Below are 16199 nucleotides of genomic sequence, written 5' to 3'. Positions count from 1 at the left end.
AGGGAGATTCCTGTGTCCCCACGGCCGCCCTCAGTCCTCAGAGTAGTCAGATTTGAGTATTAGCGTTCTAAATCTCAAGGTCTGGCCACGGACATAAAAGGTAAAGTGGATGTGCTTGGGAAGTCCCCACAGCACACGCATTCGGACGGACGGAAAAGACTTCCCTGACATAGCTACGGTTTCGGACAGGGAGTCTCGGAGGAAAGAACTGAGAGGAAGGCAGGGGACTTACCTCACCATGCACCAAAGTGGGTGGAAGGTCGGAGATCCTGGTTCTTTCTCCTGGTTCTTTCTCGGAGGGGATGAGGAAGAGGAGCGGTCCTTGCGGACTTCTACTCCTCCTGGGTTTTGGGCACCAAAATGTAAGGTATTTTTCCCCGCCGAGAAGAAAGGAAGAGGGCTCGGAGCCGCGAAGTGTGGAATAGTAAAAGGCTTTATTGAGTACAGCGCATCCTGTCCGGCAAGGTTCCCTGGCCCCGAGGTAAGATGGAGGCCAGAGAAGTTGCCTCACTTCTGTTTCTTTAACAGCTCTGTCCCCACTCCTTTCAGTTGGCACACAACGTCACATATTTATACACTGTGTCCAAAAACATAAACTGATGAAAGCTTTAATGCCTTAGTCTCTTACATTAAATAGCAAACCAAATACATAGTAACAAAACAAAGTTATTTTGTACTAACAATTAAAAAAAATGTATTAGTCTTAAATCTGATAGGAAAGAGTAGAGCTACATGCCATTATTACAATAATATTTTTTAAAACTGCATATGCATTTATCTTCACTGACATTTTTACTTCTTCATGTGACTCCCAGTTATTGTCTAACGCCCTTTCATTTCAACCGTTGCTTTGTTTTTAATGATGATACTCACTACTGGTGACAGTGCTTCTGAGGACACAAACTTTGTTGAAGCCTTCCGAAAAGTAGTTTTGATTATAGGAAATTCATGGCCTTTGATGCAGTCATTCCACTTTTGGGAAACTATCCTAATAATCCCACAAGTAGATGATCTCTTGGCATAAAAATGTTCACTACAGTCATTTACAATAGTAAAACACTGGGAAATCCCAAATGATTTATACAGCACTTGGTAAACTTTGGTAATCTAATCAATGAAATACTATATAATAATTAAGATTTTATTTATAGAGTGACATGGGAAAATGTTCATGGTATGTTAAGAAAATATATCCCACGGTTACATAAATACAAATGCCAACTAATTTGTGTAATTAGAAAATGAGAAATAACATTAACAACAACAAAATATATTTAGTGTGCTCACAAGATATATTAAGAAGATAATTTAGAACTAATGGACAATCAAAGCAATTATGCTAAAAAATAAAAACTAGGACCAAGAACACAAGGACTAAGTGGACTAATGGTCCCCACCCGCCTCCCCAGACCATTATGTTGTTTTACATGGCAAAAAGGACTTTGCAGTGAATATTTTTATATTATTTTGCCCCAGTTTCTAAAACTGGTCACAAGTAATGGCCTCTAGACATAATAATGGAACCACACAAAAAGTGGATCAAAAGACAAAGCTGAAGGCTACTCAGCAAACTTATTTTACAACTGAATACTTTAAAAAAAAAAGATTTTATTCATTTTAAAGAGGAGAGAAAAAAAGGGGGAGGAGCAGGAAGCATCAACTCTCATATGTGCCTTGACCAGGCAAGTTCAGGGTTTCGAACTAGTGACCTCAGCATTCCAGGTTGACACTTTATCCACTGTACCACCACAGGTCAGGCAACAACTGAATTCTGAAGGCATAAAGGTATGTATATGTAAAAATTACAGGCCCTGGCTGGTTGGCTCAGTGGTAGAGTGTTGGCCTGGTGTGTGGATGTCCCGGGTTTGATTTCCGGCCAGGGCACACGGGAGAAGTACTCATCTGCTTCTCCACCCGTCCCCCTCTCATTCCTCTCTGTCTGTCTCTTCCCCTGCTACAGCCAAGGTTGCATTGGAGCAAAGTTGGCCCGGGCGCTGAGGATGGCTCTGTGGCCTCTGCCTCAGGTGCTAGAATGGCTCTGGTTGCAACAGAGCAACGCCCCAGATGGGCAGAGCATTATCCCTTGGTGGGTGTATCCCAGTCAGGCATATGCGGGAGTCTGTCTCTCTGCTTTCCCGCTTCCCATTTTGGAAAAAATATGCTCACTTTTGTAGGCATATCATTATTAAAGAGGTTCTGTATGTGCCAATTTTTGTACAATAAATAGAATTTCTATGTGTATCTACTTTTTTGCTTTAATTCACGATACACCAAGTAAATTCTTTACCATAGATCCTTCACAAGTGCTCAAGCATTGGAGTTTTGTTCAACACATTTCCTTACACTGGATTTGTTCACAGTGATTATTTCTGAAACTCTCCTGCACTGATTTTACTATATGTCTATTTTAATTGAAGTGATTTAAAATATTTGAGACAAACTTTGATAATACCCCTCTAAATTTATTTCACCCATACAAGGATTATTCTAATTTCTATTTATTTAAACCTTTATTTACACACCTATGTCTTTGAAAATATTCTCATTTATTCTTGATGACATTTATAATACAGTACTGTATTTGAGTAATTTGTCATACATACCAACCAAAAAATTCTGCTAAATAAACACAAGAAAAAGGTTAATCACCTCACAGTACTCTCCTAACCACCATGACTTCCAGTATTTCTTCACCTAAATAAATTTCACATAAAAATACAAATAAAGACAAGAATGAGATATTTTACTTACCAGTCAAAATATAACATGTGAATGAATTGACTTTTGATTGAGGACACAAATTGAAAATAAAATCTAGCCTGACCAGGTAGTGGCGCAGTGGATAGAGCTTCGGACTGGGACGTGGAGGACCCAGGTTCAAGACCCCAAGGTCGCCAACTGGAGCACAGGCTCATCTGGTTTGAGCAAGGCTCACCAGCTTGAGCCCAAGGTCGCTGGCTTGAGCAAAGGGTCACTCGGTCTGCTGAAGCCCCCCTGGCACATTTCTCAAGGCACATACGAGAAATCAATCAGTTAACAACTAAGGAACCTCAACGAAGAATTGATGTTTCTCATCTCTCTCCCTTCCTGTCTGTCCCTATCTGTCCCTCTTTCTGCCCCCCCCCAAAAAAAAAGAAAGAAAAGAAAATCTATTTTCCAAGTTTTGTGGGTTTTTTTCAGAATCTTTTAAAACCCAGATGACTCTTCTTGGTGATTTAGATACCTGTTTTCTCTAAGATCAAAAATTATAATATATCTTTTACTATATAAATAGAAAAAAGACAATAAGTTGATTTTATATTTTTTAAAGTTTTTCTCTTAAAAGTGTTTCAAACTCTCAAATCTGCCAAGATCACATAGCAGTGTTGACAACAAATATACTTAATTTCAAGATTGTAACATTAATATGAATTTCCCTCCCCTTCAGTGATCCATTAGATATATTCAATGGTTTATAAAAACCATCATGTTTACATTTTTTGCTTCATGTTACCTTAATTTTGGTATTTCTCAATAAAAACAGCAAAACATTTATAAAGATTTATAATTTAATAAATTAGTGGTTTAAAACATTACTGCTTTACTGTTTTTTTTGTTTTTTGGTTTTGTTTTTTTTTTTTCATTTTTCTGAAGCTGGAAACAGGGAGAGACAGTCAGACTCCCGCATGCGCCCGACCGGGATCCACCCGGCACGCCCACCAGGGGCAACGCTCTGCCCACCAGGAGGCGATGCTCTGCCCATCCTGGGCGTCGCCATGTTGCAACCAGAGCCACTCTAGCGCCTGAGGCAGAGGCCACAGAGCCATCCCCAGCGCCCGGGCCATCTTTGCTCCAATGGAGCCTTGGCTGCGGGAGGGGAAGAGAGAGACAGAGAGGAAAGCGCGGCGGAGGGGTGGGGAAGCAAATGGGCGCTTCTCCTGTGTGCCCTGGCCGGGAATCGAACCCGGGTCCTCCGCACGCTAGGCCAACGCTCTACCGCTGAGCCAACCGGCCAGGGCCTTTACTGTTTTTATATCCTGTGCAAATTCAACTTTCAAGCTCTTACATATTCTAAAAGGAAACTGAAACAAGTTCAAAATTTACTTTCCTTAGCATCTCTAGATGTAAGCTAAAACAAGACTGCACTCTAAGGTATTAGGTACCATAGAGCAGAGGTCTCAAACTTGCGGCCCACCGAACAATTTTGTGCGGCCCACAGACTAATCCATGAACTACAGTTTCTGGTCATTTTGTGACACTGAAAAGTGTTGCGTAACAGTTGCCTTTTGTAGACCTAATGTGGCCCGCCGAACGGCTGTAATCTTGCTCTGCGGCCCACATGCTGAGTTGAGTTTGAGACCCCTGCCATAGAGCCTGTGTATCAGTAAATTTTTCAAAATCAAAAACTTTCAGCCACTATTCTTTTGGCCTTATTTCCATTTTGTTTAGCTGATAGGACTAGCAGATCTTGACAGCCTCAACACCATATGCTATAATCAAAGCCAGATGACAGATATCCTGGCATTGTAGTAGTTTTATGAAGTGATGTTAATTTGTTTTCTGATGGCTTAAGATAAACTTACTGTAAGTTCAGATACTCAAAATCCTGAAGAACACAGTATGGCAGATTTCTCCATTCCCCAGTTTTTTCCCTGTGGACTCAAGGACTATGTCCCTTTTAATAACCACTACTGACTTTTCTGTCTGTATTCTATCTCCCCTCAATCTAACTGAAAGGAAGAACTGAATATCTGAAAACATCCTTGATATCTCATCCATTTTATTCTTTCAACAAATTAATTGAGCACCTACTATGTGCCAGGCACTGTATGACGCATAAAGAATACAAAGTTGAACAATGACAACAAAAACACAATTCCTGTCCTCATGGAGTTTACAATCTAGAGCAGGGGTCAGGAAGCTTTTTGGCTGAGAGAGCCATAAACGCCACATATTTTAAAATGTAATTCCGCGAGAGCCATACAACGACCCGTGTACATTATGCATTATCCAATAAAAATTTGCTGTTATCCTGGAGGACAGCTGTGATTGGCTCCAGCCACCTGCAACCATGAACATGAGCAGTAGGAAATGAATGGATTATAATACATGAGAATGTTATATATATATATATATATTTTTTTTTTTTTTTTTTTTTTTACAGGGACAGAGAGAGAGTCAGAGAGAGGGATAGATAGGGACAGACAGATAGGAACGGAGAGAGATGAGAAGCATCAATCATCAGTTTTTCGTTGTGGCACTTTAGTTGTTCATTGACTGCTTTCTCATATGTGCCTTGACCGCGGGCCTTCAGCAGACCGAGTGACCCCTTGAACGAGCCAGCGACGTTGGGTCCAAGCTGGTGAGCTTTTTGCTCAAGCCAGATGAGCCTGTGCTCAAGCTGGTGACCTCGGGGTCTCGAACCCGGGTCCTCTGCATCCCAGTCCGACGCTCTATCCACTGTGCCACCGCCTGGTCAGGCTGTTTTATATTTTTAACATTTTTTTTATTAAAGATTTGTCTGCGAGCCAGATGCAGCCATCAAAAGAGCCACATCTGGCTCGCGAGCCATAGGTTCTCGACCCCTGATCTAGAGAGTCTACATTAATCAAACAAATACATGTAAAATTACAAAAGTGTTCAATGCTAACTAGAGGCATGTGTTCATGTGATAATGTGTAACAGGAGCCTTGCTTTGTGACAGAAATTAGGGAATGAGCTGATAACTGAAAGATAATTAGTAATTAACTAGGCAGGGAATAGAATAATGTATTTCAAGCCAAAGGAATAGCATGAACAAAGTTTCCAATGTATAAGAAGCACTCTGTTCTCCCTTATTCATACTTCAAGTGCAATGAAAGCAGAACACAAAGTAACTGAAAATGGTCACTGAAGTGTTTTAAGCTAGGGGTAAGAATGGAGTAGGTTTGTTGCCTTAAAACTGCACTTCAAAACCAAGAACTTTATCTGCATATGGAGAATGATTCAGAAGAGGTCCACAGTAGCTAGAGAATACCAGTTAGAAGGCAATTCAAGTAATGCAGACCAAAGGTGCCGATGGTTGCTTAGATTAGAAAGGTGGTGGGAAGTAAAGACCAGTGGACAAATTTGAAGGATGCGTGCAAGGTAAACTGACAGGACCTGGTAATGAATTGATGGAGGTTAGGGGAGAGAGAGAGAGAGAGAGTTAGGAAGAGGACGGTGTCTAAGATAAATTCTAGGTTACTAGCTTGGGAACCAGGGTGATAGTGTTGCCATTCACTGAAATAGGAAGATGCTTTGAATAAAATGGAGGTTAATAAAAACTTAGTAAAGAGGAAGTTATAACTCCCATATTAGCAAGTAGTGAATAAAAATAACTACAGTTAAAATACCACCTACATTTGCCTGCAACCATGCACAGCCATTTTTTCATGGCTTAAGTAATACTTGACCACAACTAGTTTCACAAGGTGGTCTTCTGAAATTCTAAGATAAAATGAGAAGAGAAAAAAAAATACAAGATACCAAGAAAATGTTAAATGAGAAACATGATTATCATTTCCTTCCCCTGATCACTAACATGTCTCTGCTAAAGATTTAGAAAAAATTTTTTTCAAGATATGGCAATATAGGTTTATTCCTATTATTTCTCACACCACCAAAAAAGGTTGGGTTTCACTTAGTCAATTAAAAATCATATCATACACATGCACACTATTTAAAGTATTATATTTATCTTTCAAACAGAGAAAAGACAGTAAGTGATTCTCCCCACCCCTAGCAAAAATCTGTGAATCACTGACTAAAATAAAAGTGTATAACTGGGATTTGAGTCAAAGGAGCAGGTTACTGTGATTTCAGTCAAGTCATATGTCCTTTCTGAGCCTTAGGGTTTTTATTTAACTTCTAAAATGTGAATATCTACTCCCAGGGAGTTTGTGTGTGTGTGTGGGAATTACATGAAAGAGTGTTTCTGGATGTGTTTTATGGATTTTAAATCTCTATAAAAATAGCATTCATTATACATTGTTAAAAACAACAAAGTATATAGAATGCTCAGATACATATTAATAATCATCTTTACTATTTATATGATTTTCTTCAGAGAGAGCAATGAAAAATAGTAAGAAAGACATTCAGCGTCTGTAACACTAAACAATTGCCCTATATCATAAATTTCAATTTTATAGAGCAAATAGATCCACCCTGAGCAATACTGCCAGCTGACAGTGACTGTCCCATCCAGCCTGCTGTTCTCTACGAGAGACTGCATTTGTGGAATATATGTCTATAAATCAAAAGTGCCCTACAAAGGATATTAGCTAAGCTGTTTAAATCTTTAATCAGACCTTTGCTTTAAGACCTTTGGTGTAAGAAAATTTTTAAATACTCTGTGGTAAAATATTAACAATTAATAATGTTCTTTGTTGTATTCTCAGATCCAAAAACAGGGCCTGTATTTGAAAATCATATCAATGAAAATGGATGTTATAGAAGAAAAAAAAAGAGGCCAGTACTGTTTTCAATAAAGTATAAGTCACTCCAACACTTATGTAAATGAAACATATATTTTCCTCCAAGGACTGAGATATAAAGATGGCTATAGAGGTCATGCGAACAAGCACAGCACCATAAAGTGTCACAAGGTGATTTAAAATTTTCAAGTATCTTAAAGAAAAATTAGTCCAGCTGTTTCATGTTCTATCTTGGATACATTTATGTTTAAGAATATAACTTTAAAATAGACCCCATTTAGTTTAATTCTATCAGAAATATATTTAAATTTTCAAAAGCCTCACTTTCTTAAACACTCACAAACATTTATTTCATAATACACGACTGAGATTCTCATGTTGGCTTCAACCTTAACAATTCCTAGAAAATAGAATTAAAAACTTACCAATTATTCTTATTATAGAAGATAGTACATATGTCACAAAGAACTTTAATCAAAACTAGCTATATAAATTGGGTATGTGCAAACATTCACTAATCTGATACTACAAGAATGGTACGAAATTATTTCTGCATGTATGATATAAAGAAAATTCTCTGAAAATATTCCCCTCAAATAAAGATAAAGTTAAAGAAGTAATATAAATAGTATTAATTAAAAATCTTAGTTATAAATGTTGCCAAATTTAAAAGAATAGTTAAATTACTTTTACCTCTATCAATAAATGTTTCAAGGAGCATACAAATAATGTTTTTTAAATCAGTTGACCATATACTCTGTTTTGCTTTGTTATAGTTTGTGCTTTTATTTTTACACTTGTACCATCTTTTCTATTGAAAATTATAGCTTCAAGTTATACAGTTTACCCATCATTTAAAATGATTTATTTTTCACATTTCCAAGTTACTTTATCGGTTCAACAGGGCATGATTTTCCAGAATTTTCAAACCCAGTAATTATATAATTAATCTTATTAGACTGTTTAACAATTATAGATTTAAGCACATTATTTTAATAACACTTAAAATGTAAGCCTTTTATTTTACATTAGCCCTAAAAGCATTTGACTCTGTAAATAATAGTAATTCATAACAGATAGTGACAAATTCAGCAATCTGTGGAATACAATATATTTTCATTTTTCTAAAAAATGCCTATAATGTAAATATCAAAATTAGGAAAAGACATCATCTTTTCATTAGACATGTAATTATTTTACCTTATGTGTTGACTTCCCTATATCACGCCAGTTAAAAAGAGGGTTAACCCCCAAAACCCAAAACAACCAAGAGATTGTAATGCCTGTACCTAATGCTTCCTAAACTGGCTTTGGAATAGTCACCACTTAATCACATTTCATTTCATTTTATTGTCTTTTTATGAAAAGGAAATTTTCCACTAATTGGTACCATCACATTATAAATATAACCTCCCTATTCCAGTGCTGTCATCTGAGTTTTTGACTGCCACTACTGATATTCAACTGTCATCTTCTTTATATGATGAAGGAGAGCATCTTTCTCCAAGTGAGCCTCTGCGAGAGCCATCTTAGCTTTAGCCAATTCCTGCTTAAGAGATTCATTCTCTTCCATGAGCTGAAATGATAAATTTGAAAAAATGACAGAATTTAATCAGAAAAATCAGAAAATTTCAGAAAATAGAGACAATTTATATAGCAGCTAACAGTGTGACACTTGGAACAGTAAAAATACGCAGTGCTGGCAAGAGGGCACTTATGCTGAAAACTGCTTTGAGAAACTATTTGGAAACACATTTCAAGTCTTTAAAAATGTTTGTAAGTTTTGACCCAGAAATTCAAAACACTAACTCCTAATTTCAAAATTTAACAGCCTGACCAGGCAGTTGTGCAGTGAATAAAGTGCTGACCTGGGATGCTGAGGTCCCAGGTTTAAAACCCTGAGGTCACTGGTTTGAGCACAGGCTCATCTAGCTTGAGCACAGGGTCACCGGCTTGAATGTGGAATCACAGACATGACCCCATGGTCACTGGCTTGAGCCCAAAGGTTGGTGGTTTGAGCAAGGGGTCACTGGCTTGCCTAGAGCCCTTCACCCCAGTCAAGGCACGTACTAAGAAGCAATCTACAGAGACTTCAAAGCAGCTCTACTACATAAGGAGACCACAACTGGAAAATAATGAGAAGGCAGAGAAGCATAGGTCATATGCTTCAACAAGATAAATCCTCTTAAAAAGTCTTGGAAGAGTCGGAAGTAATCAAATTACTGGATGCAGAGTATAAAATAATGATTGTTAGGATGCTTAAGGAACTCAAAGCTACAATTGATGGATTTAATGAACACCTCAATAAAGAAATTGTAAACATCAAAAGGACACGAAAAACATAAAGAAGAACCGGACAGAAATGACAAACACAATATCAGAAATGAAGACTACACAAGAAGGAATTAAAAGCAGGCTGGATGAAGCAGAGAAATCGAATCAGCAACTTAGAGGACAAGATAGCTAAAGCACGGAAGCAGAGCAGCAAAAAGAAAAGAGGATTAAAAAGTCTGAAGAAGCACTAAGAGAGCTCTGTGACAACATAAAGAGAAATAACATCCGCATCATAGGGGTTACTGAAGGAGAAGAGAAAGAATAAGGACTAGAGAAGCTCTTTGAAGAAATTATAGCTGACAATTTCCCTAAATTGATGCATGAAAGAATCACACAAGTTCAAGAAGAAGAGAGAACCCCATTAAAAAAGAACCCAAAGAGACCCACACCAATACATATCATAATCAAAATATCAAAGCTAAGAGATAAAGAAAGAATATTAAAAGTTGTAAGAGAAAACCAGTCAATCACCTACAAAGGAACAACCATGAGGATGACATCTGACTTCTCAACAGAAACACTTGAGGCCAGAAGGAATTAGCAATAAATATTCAAAGTAATGCAGAACAAGAACCTACAAACAAGACTACCTTTTTTTTTTTTTTTTTTTGTATTTTTCTGAAGCTGGAAATGGGGAGAGACAGTCCGACAGACTCCCGCATGCACACGACCGAGACCCACCCGGCACTCCCACCAGGGGGCAATGCTCTGCCCCTCCGGGGCGTCGCTCTGCCGCGACCAGAGCCACTCTAGCACCTGCGGTAGAGGCCAAGGAGCCATCCCCAGCGCCCGGGCCACCTTTGCTCCAATGGAGCCTTGGCTGCGGGAGGGGAAGAGAGAGACAGAGAGGAAGGGGGGGGGTGGAGAAGCAAATGGGTGCTTCTCCTATGTGCCCTGGCTGGGAATCGAACCCAGGTCCCCCACACACCAGGCCGACGCTCTACCGCTGAGCCAACCGGCCAGGGCAAGCAAGACTTCTTTATCCAACAAGACTATAGTTTAAAATTGAAGAAGAAATAAAAAGCTTCCCAGACAAAAAAAACCTCAAGGAATTCATTACAACCAAACCAATGCTGCAAGAAATGTTAAGGGGCCTATTGAAAACAGATCAAAGGGGGAAAAGAATATAGCAAAAGAGAAATACAGCTTTAAAGAATAAAATGGCAATAAACAATTACATATCAATAATAACCTTAAATGTAAATGGATTAAATGCTTCAATCAAAAGACATAGGATAGCTGAACAGATAAGAAAACAGGACCCACACATATGCTGTCTACAGGAGACGCACCTCAAAACAAGATACACATAGACTGAAAGTAAAAGGATGGAAGAAAATATTTCATGCAAACAAATAAAAAAAAAAACTGGGGTAGCAATACTTATATCTGACAAAATGGATTTTAAAACAAAGACTATAGTAAGGGATAAAGAAGGTCACTACATAATGATAAAGGGAGCAATCCAACAGGAAGAGATAGCCATTATAAATTCCTATGCACCTAATATAGGAGCACCTAAATATATAAAGCAGATTTTGATGGGCATAAAGGGAGAGATCAACAGCAATACTATAATAGTAGGGGATTTCAATAACTAACACCAATGAATAGATCCTCAAGAAAAAAAAAATAACAAACAGCAGAATTAAGGGACACACTAGATCAACTGGATTTAATAGGTATCTTCAGAACCGTTCACCCTAAAGCAGCAGAGTATACATTCTTTTCAGTGCTCATGGTACATTCTCTAGGATAGACCACATATTAGGGCATAAAACGAGTCTCAACAAATTTAAAAAGATTGAACCCATATTAAGCATCTTCTCTGACGACAATGACATGAAAGTAGAAATCAACTACAACAGAAAAACTGAAAAACACTCAAACACTTGGAAATTAAACAGCATGTTATTAAACAACGAATGGGCCAACAATGAGATCAAGGAAGAAATAAAAAATTTCCTTGAAACAAATGAAAATGAGCATGCAACCACTCAAAATCTGTGGGACACAGCAAAAGCAGTCCTGAGAGGGAAGTTCATAGCACTATAGGCATACCTTAAGAAGCTAGAAAAAGCTCAAATAAACAACTTAATCCTGCAACTAAAAGAACTAGAAAAAGAACAGCAAGTAAAGCCTACAGGAAGTAGAAGTAAGGAAATAATAAAGACCAGAGCAGAAATAAATGGCATAGAGATTAAAAAAACAATACAGAGGATCAATTAAAACCAAGAGCTGGTTCTTTGAAAAAGTAAACAAGATCAATGAACCCTTAGCCCTGCGGTTCTCAACCTGTGGGTCACAACCCTGGCGGGGGTCAAACGACCAAAACACAGGGGTCGCCTAAAGCCATCGGAAAATACATATTTATTATACATTTTTAAATAAAATATGTCCGATGGCTTTAGGCGACCCATGTTTTGGTCGTTCGACCCCCGCCGGGGTCGCAACCCACAGGTTGAGAACCACTTCCTTAGCCAGACTCATCAAGAAAAAAAAAGAAAGAACTCAAATAAATAAAATTAGAAATTAGGGTGGAGAAGTAACAACGGACAGCAGAAATACAAAGGATTGTAAGAAAATACTATGAAGAACTATATGCCAAAAAATTAGACAACCTAGGTGAAATGGACAAATTCCTTGAAAAATATAATCTTTCAAAAATCAATCTGGAAGAATCAGAAAACCTAAATACACAGATTACAATAAAAGAGATCAAAACAATTATCAAAAAACTCCCAACAAACAAAAGCCCTGGCACAGATGGCTTCACAGGCAAATTCTATCAAACATTCAAAGAAGAACTAACTCCTATCCTTCTCAAGCTATTTCAAAAAATTCAAGAGGAAGGAAAACTTCCAAGCTCCTTTTATGAGGCGAGCATAATTCTGATTCCAAAGCCAGGCAAAGACAACACAAAGAAAGAAAACTATGGGCCAATATCCCTGATGAAATTAGATGATAAAATTCTCAACAAACTATTAGCAAACCATATCCAGCAATACATGAAAAAAATCATACAGCATGATCAAGTGGGATTTATTTGGGGAGGCAAGGCTGATACAATATTTGCAAATCAAGCAATGTGATTCATCACATAACAAAAGGAAGGACAGGAACCACATGATAATATCAATAGATGCAGAAAAAGCATTCGATAAAATCCAGCACCCATTTATGCAAAACTCTCAGCAAAGTGGGAATACAGGGAACATACCTCAACATGATAAAGACCATCTATGACCCACAGCCAACATCATACTCAATGGGCAAAAGTTAAAAGCAATCCCCTTGCCTGACCAGGTGGTGGCGCAGTGGATAGAGTGTCAGACTGGGATGCGGAGGTCCCAAGTTCCAAGACCCCGAGGTCACCAGCTTTGAATGCGGGTTCATCTGGTTTGAGCAAAAGCTCACCAGCTTGGACCCAAGATCGCTGGCTCAAGCAAAGGGTTACTTGGTCTGCTGAAGGCTCGCGGTCAAGGCACATATGAGAAAGCAATCAATGAACAACTAAGGTGTTGCAATGAAAAACTGATGATTGATGCTTCTCATCTCTCTCCGTTCCTGTCTGTCTGTCCCTATCTATCCCTCTCTCTGACTCTCTTTCTGTCTCTGTAAAAAAAAAAAAAGTAATCCCCTTAAGATCAGGAACAAGGCAGGGGTGCCCCCTTTCACTACTCTTATTAAATATAGTTCTGGACATCCTAGCCACAGCAATCAGACTTGAAGAAGAAATAAAAGGCATCCAAATTGGAAAAGAAGAAGTAAAACTATCATTATTTGTTGAAAATATGATACTGTACATAGAAAACCCTAAGGTCACAGTCAAAAAACTACTGGACCTGATAAATGAATTCAGCAAGGTGGCGGGATATAAAGTTAATACTCAGAAATCAAAGGCATTTTTATACACCACAAAGGATCTGTCTGAAAGAGAAATTAAGAAAAACAATCCCCTTTACTATTGCAAAATATATATATATATCTAGGAGTAAATTTAACCAAGGAGGTTAAAGACTTGTACTCGGAAAATTATAAAACATTGATAAAAGAAATCAAGGAACATACAAACAAGTGGAAGCATATACCATGCTCATGGCTAAGAAGAATAAACATCATTAAAATGTCTATTTTACCCAAAGCAATCTATAAATTCAATGCAATACCAATTAAAATACTAATGACATACTTCAAAGATATAGACCACATATTCCAAAAATTTATATGGAACCAAAAGAGAACATGAATAGCCTCAGCAATCTTAAAAAAGAAGAATAAAGTGGGAGGTATCACACTTCCTGATATCAAGTTATACTACAAGGCCATTGTACTCAAAACAGCCTGGTACTGGCATAAGAACAGGCATATAGATCAATGGAACAGAACAGAGAACCCAGAAATAAACCCACAGCTCTATGGACAACTGATATTTGACAAAGGAGGCAAGGAAATACAATGGAGTAAAGACAGCCTCTTTAACAAATGGTGTTAGGAAAACTGGACAGCTACCTGTAAAAAAATGAAACTAAACCACCAACTTACACCATTTACAAAAATAAACTCAAAATGGATAAAAGACTTACATATAAGTCATAAAACCATAAGCATCATAGAGGAAAACATAGTAAGTTCTCTGACATCTCGCGCAGCAATATATTTGCCGATTTATCTCCACGGGCAAGTGAAATAAATGACAGGATGAACAAATGGGACTATATCAAACTAAAAAGCTTTTGCACAGCTAACGACAATATGAACAAAATAAAAAGGCAAACCACACAATGGGAGAACATATTCGACAATACGTCTGATAAGGGGTTAGTAACCAAAATTTATAAAGAACTTGTAAAACTCAACACCAGGAAGATAAACAGTCCAATCAAAAAATGGGCAAAATAAATGAATAGACAGTTCTCCAAAGAGGACATACAGATGGCCGATAGGCACATTAAATAATGCTCATCACTAGTCATTAGAGAAATGCAAATTAAAACCACAATGAGATATCACCTCACACTAGTCAGAATGGCGCTCATCAACAAAACAACACACAATAAGAGCTGGCAAGGATGTGGAGAAAAGGGAACCCTCCTGCACTGCTGGTGAAAATGCAGACTGGTGCAGCCAAGTGGAAAACAGTATGGAGATTCCTCAAAAGATTAAAAATCAAACTGTCTTTTGACCCAGCCATCCTACTTTTAAGAATATATCCCAAGAACACCACATCAACGAGTCAAAAGGAGAAATGCACCCCCATGTTTATGGCAGCATTGTTTACAATAGCCAAGATGTGAAAACAGCCCAAGTGTCTATCAGTGGACAAGTGGATTAAAAAGCTGTGGTACATATACACAATGGAATACTATGAGGCCATAAAAAGAAGGAAATAGCCTGACCAGGCGGTGGTGCAGTGGATAGAGCGTCGGATTGGGATGCAGAGGACCCACGTTCGAGACCCCGAGGTCGCCAGCTTGAGTGAGGGCTCATCTGGCTTGAGCAAAAAAAAAACTCACCAGCTTGGACCCAAGGTCGCTGGCTCAAGCAAGGGGTTACTCCATCTGCTCTAGCCCCACGGTCAAGGCACATATGAGAAAGCAATCAATGAACAACTAAGGTGTTGCAATGCGCAATGAAAAACTAATGATTGATGCTTCCCATCTCTCCATTCCTGTCTGTCTGTCCCTGTCTAACCCTCTCTCTGACACTCTCTGTCTGTGTAAAAAAAAAAAAAAAAAAAAAAAACCAAAAAAGGAAATATTTTTTTGCAACTACATGGATGGACCTGGAAACTATTATGTTGAGTGAAATAAGCCAGGCAGAGAAAGAAAAATATCATATGACCTCACTCATTTGAGGAATCCAAGGAACAATGAGAACTGAGGAACGGAATTGAGACAGAGGTGGGATCAAAGGATCCAGAAGAAAAGTGGACAGAGGGAAAGGTGATGACAGGGTGAATAGATAAGAGCAGAAAAGCAAATCCTGGAGGGAAGGGCGGAGGGTGTTACGGGGAGGGGGACAGAGGGTATGTACTGGGGAAGGGGAAGATGTATTCGGGGGGACACTAGAATCTATGTAAACACAATAAATTAATAAAATAAATAAATAAATACAAAAAGAAAGAAGCAATCAAAAAAGTGCCACAACTAGGAGTTGATGCTTCTCATCTCTCCCTTCCTGTTTCTCTCTACAATTTAAAGAGAGAGAGAGAGAGAAATCTAACAGTGATTTATTTTTAATTTTCCTGGACCTCTCTGTGGCTTAGACACTGCTGACCTCGCCTCTTCTTCCTCAGTGTCTCTCCTTTTCTGCTACAAGCTCTTTCATATTTATCCCTCTCCACTATGGACTTTTCATCTCTTTTCCTCTGCTATTTAAGAACTCTTAAATTTTAATATTCTGTTAGATTTCATAATTGGTCATCTT

General features: G+C 38.2%; 1 protein-coding gene and 1 long non-coding RNA gene across 3 annotated transcripts in view; both read right to left on the bottom strand.

Annotated features, from left to right (window-relative positions):
- Window positions 1-415: 415 nt before the first annotated feature.
- LOC136385750 (uncharacterized) lies at window positions 416-4136 on the bottom strand. Its single transcript, XR_010747866.1, has 2 exons — window positions 3999-4136; window positions 416-3578 (listed from the first exon to the last, which is right to left on the bottom strand). It is a non-coding gene; the product is annotated as an uncharacterized lncRNA (long non-coding RNA).
- A 3374-nt stretch (window positions 4137-7510) lies between these two features.
- BLTP3B (bridge-like lipid transfer protein family member 3B) overlaps window positions 7511-16199 on the bottom strand; it is a 108360-nt gene continuing 99671 nt past the window's right edge. For both annotated transcript variants that reach the window (XM_066357027.1, XM_066357034.1), the window contains one exon: window positions 7511-9012. In XM_066357027.1, coding sequence (XP_066213124.1) covers window positions 8887-9012 — 126 coding nt within the window. In that variant the 3' untranslated portion in view covers window positions 7511-8886. The remainder of the gene's footprint in view (window positions 9013-16199) is intronic.

Source organism: Saccopteryx leptura, chromosome 1, assembly GCF_036850995.1.
Source record: "Saccopteryx leptura isolate mSacLep1 chromosome 1, mSacLep1_pri_phased_curated, whole genome shotgun sequence".
Classification (NCBI taxonomy): Eukaryota; Metazoa; Chordata; class Mammalia; order Chiroptera; family Emballonuridae; genus Saccopteryx; species Saccopteryx leptura.
Note: the sequence above shows the minus strand (reverse complement) of the source record. Positions and strands in the feature narration are given on the sequence as shown.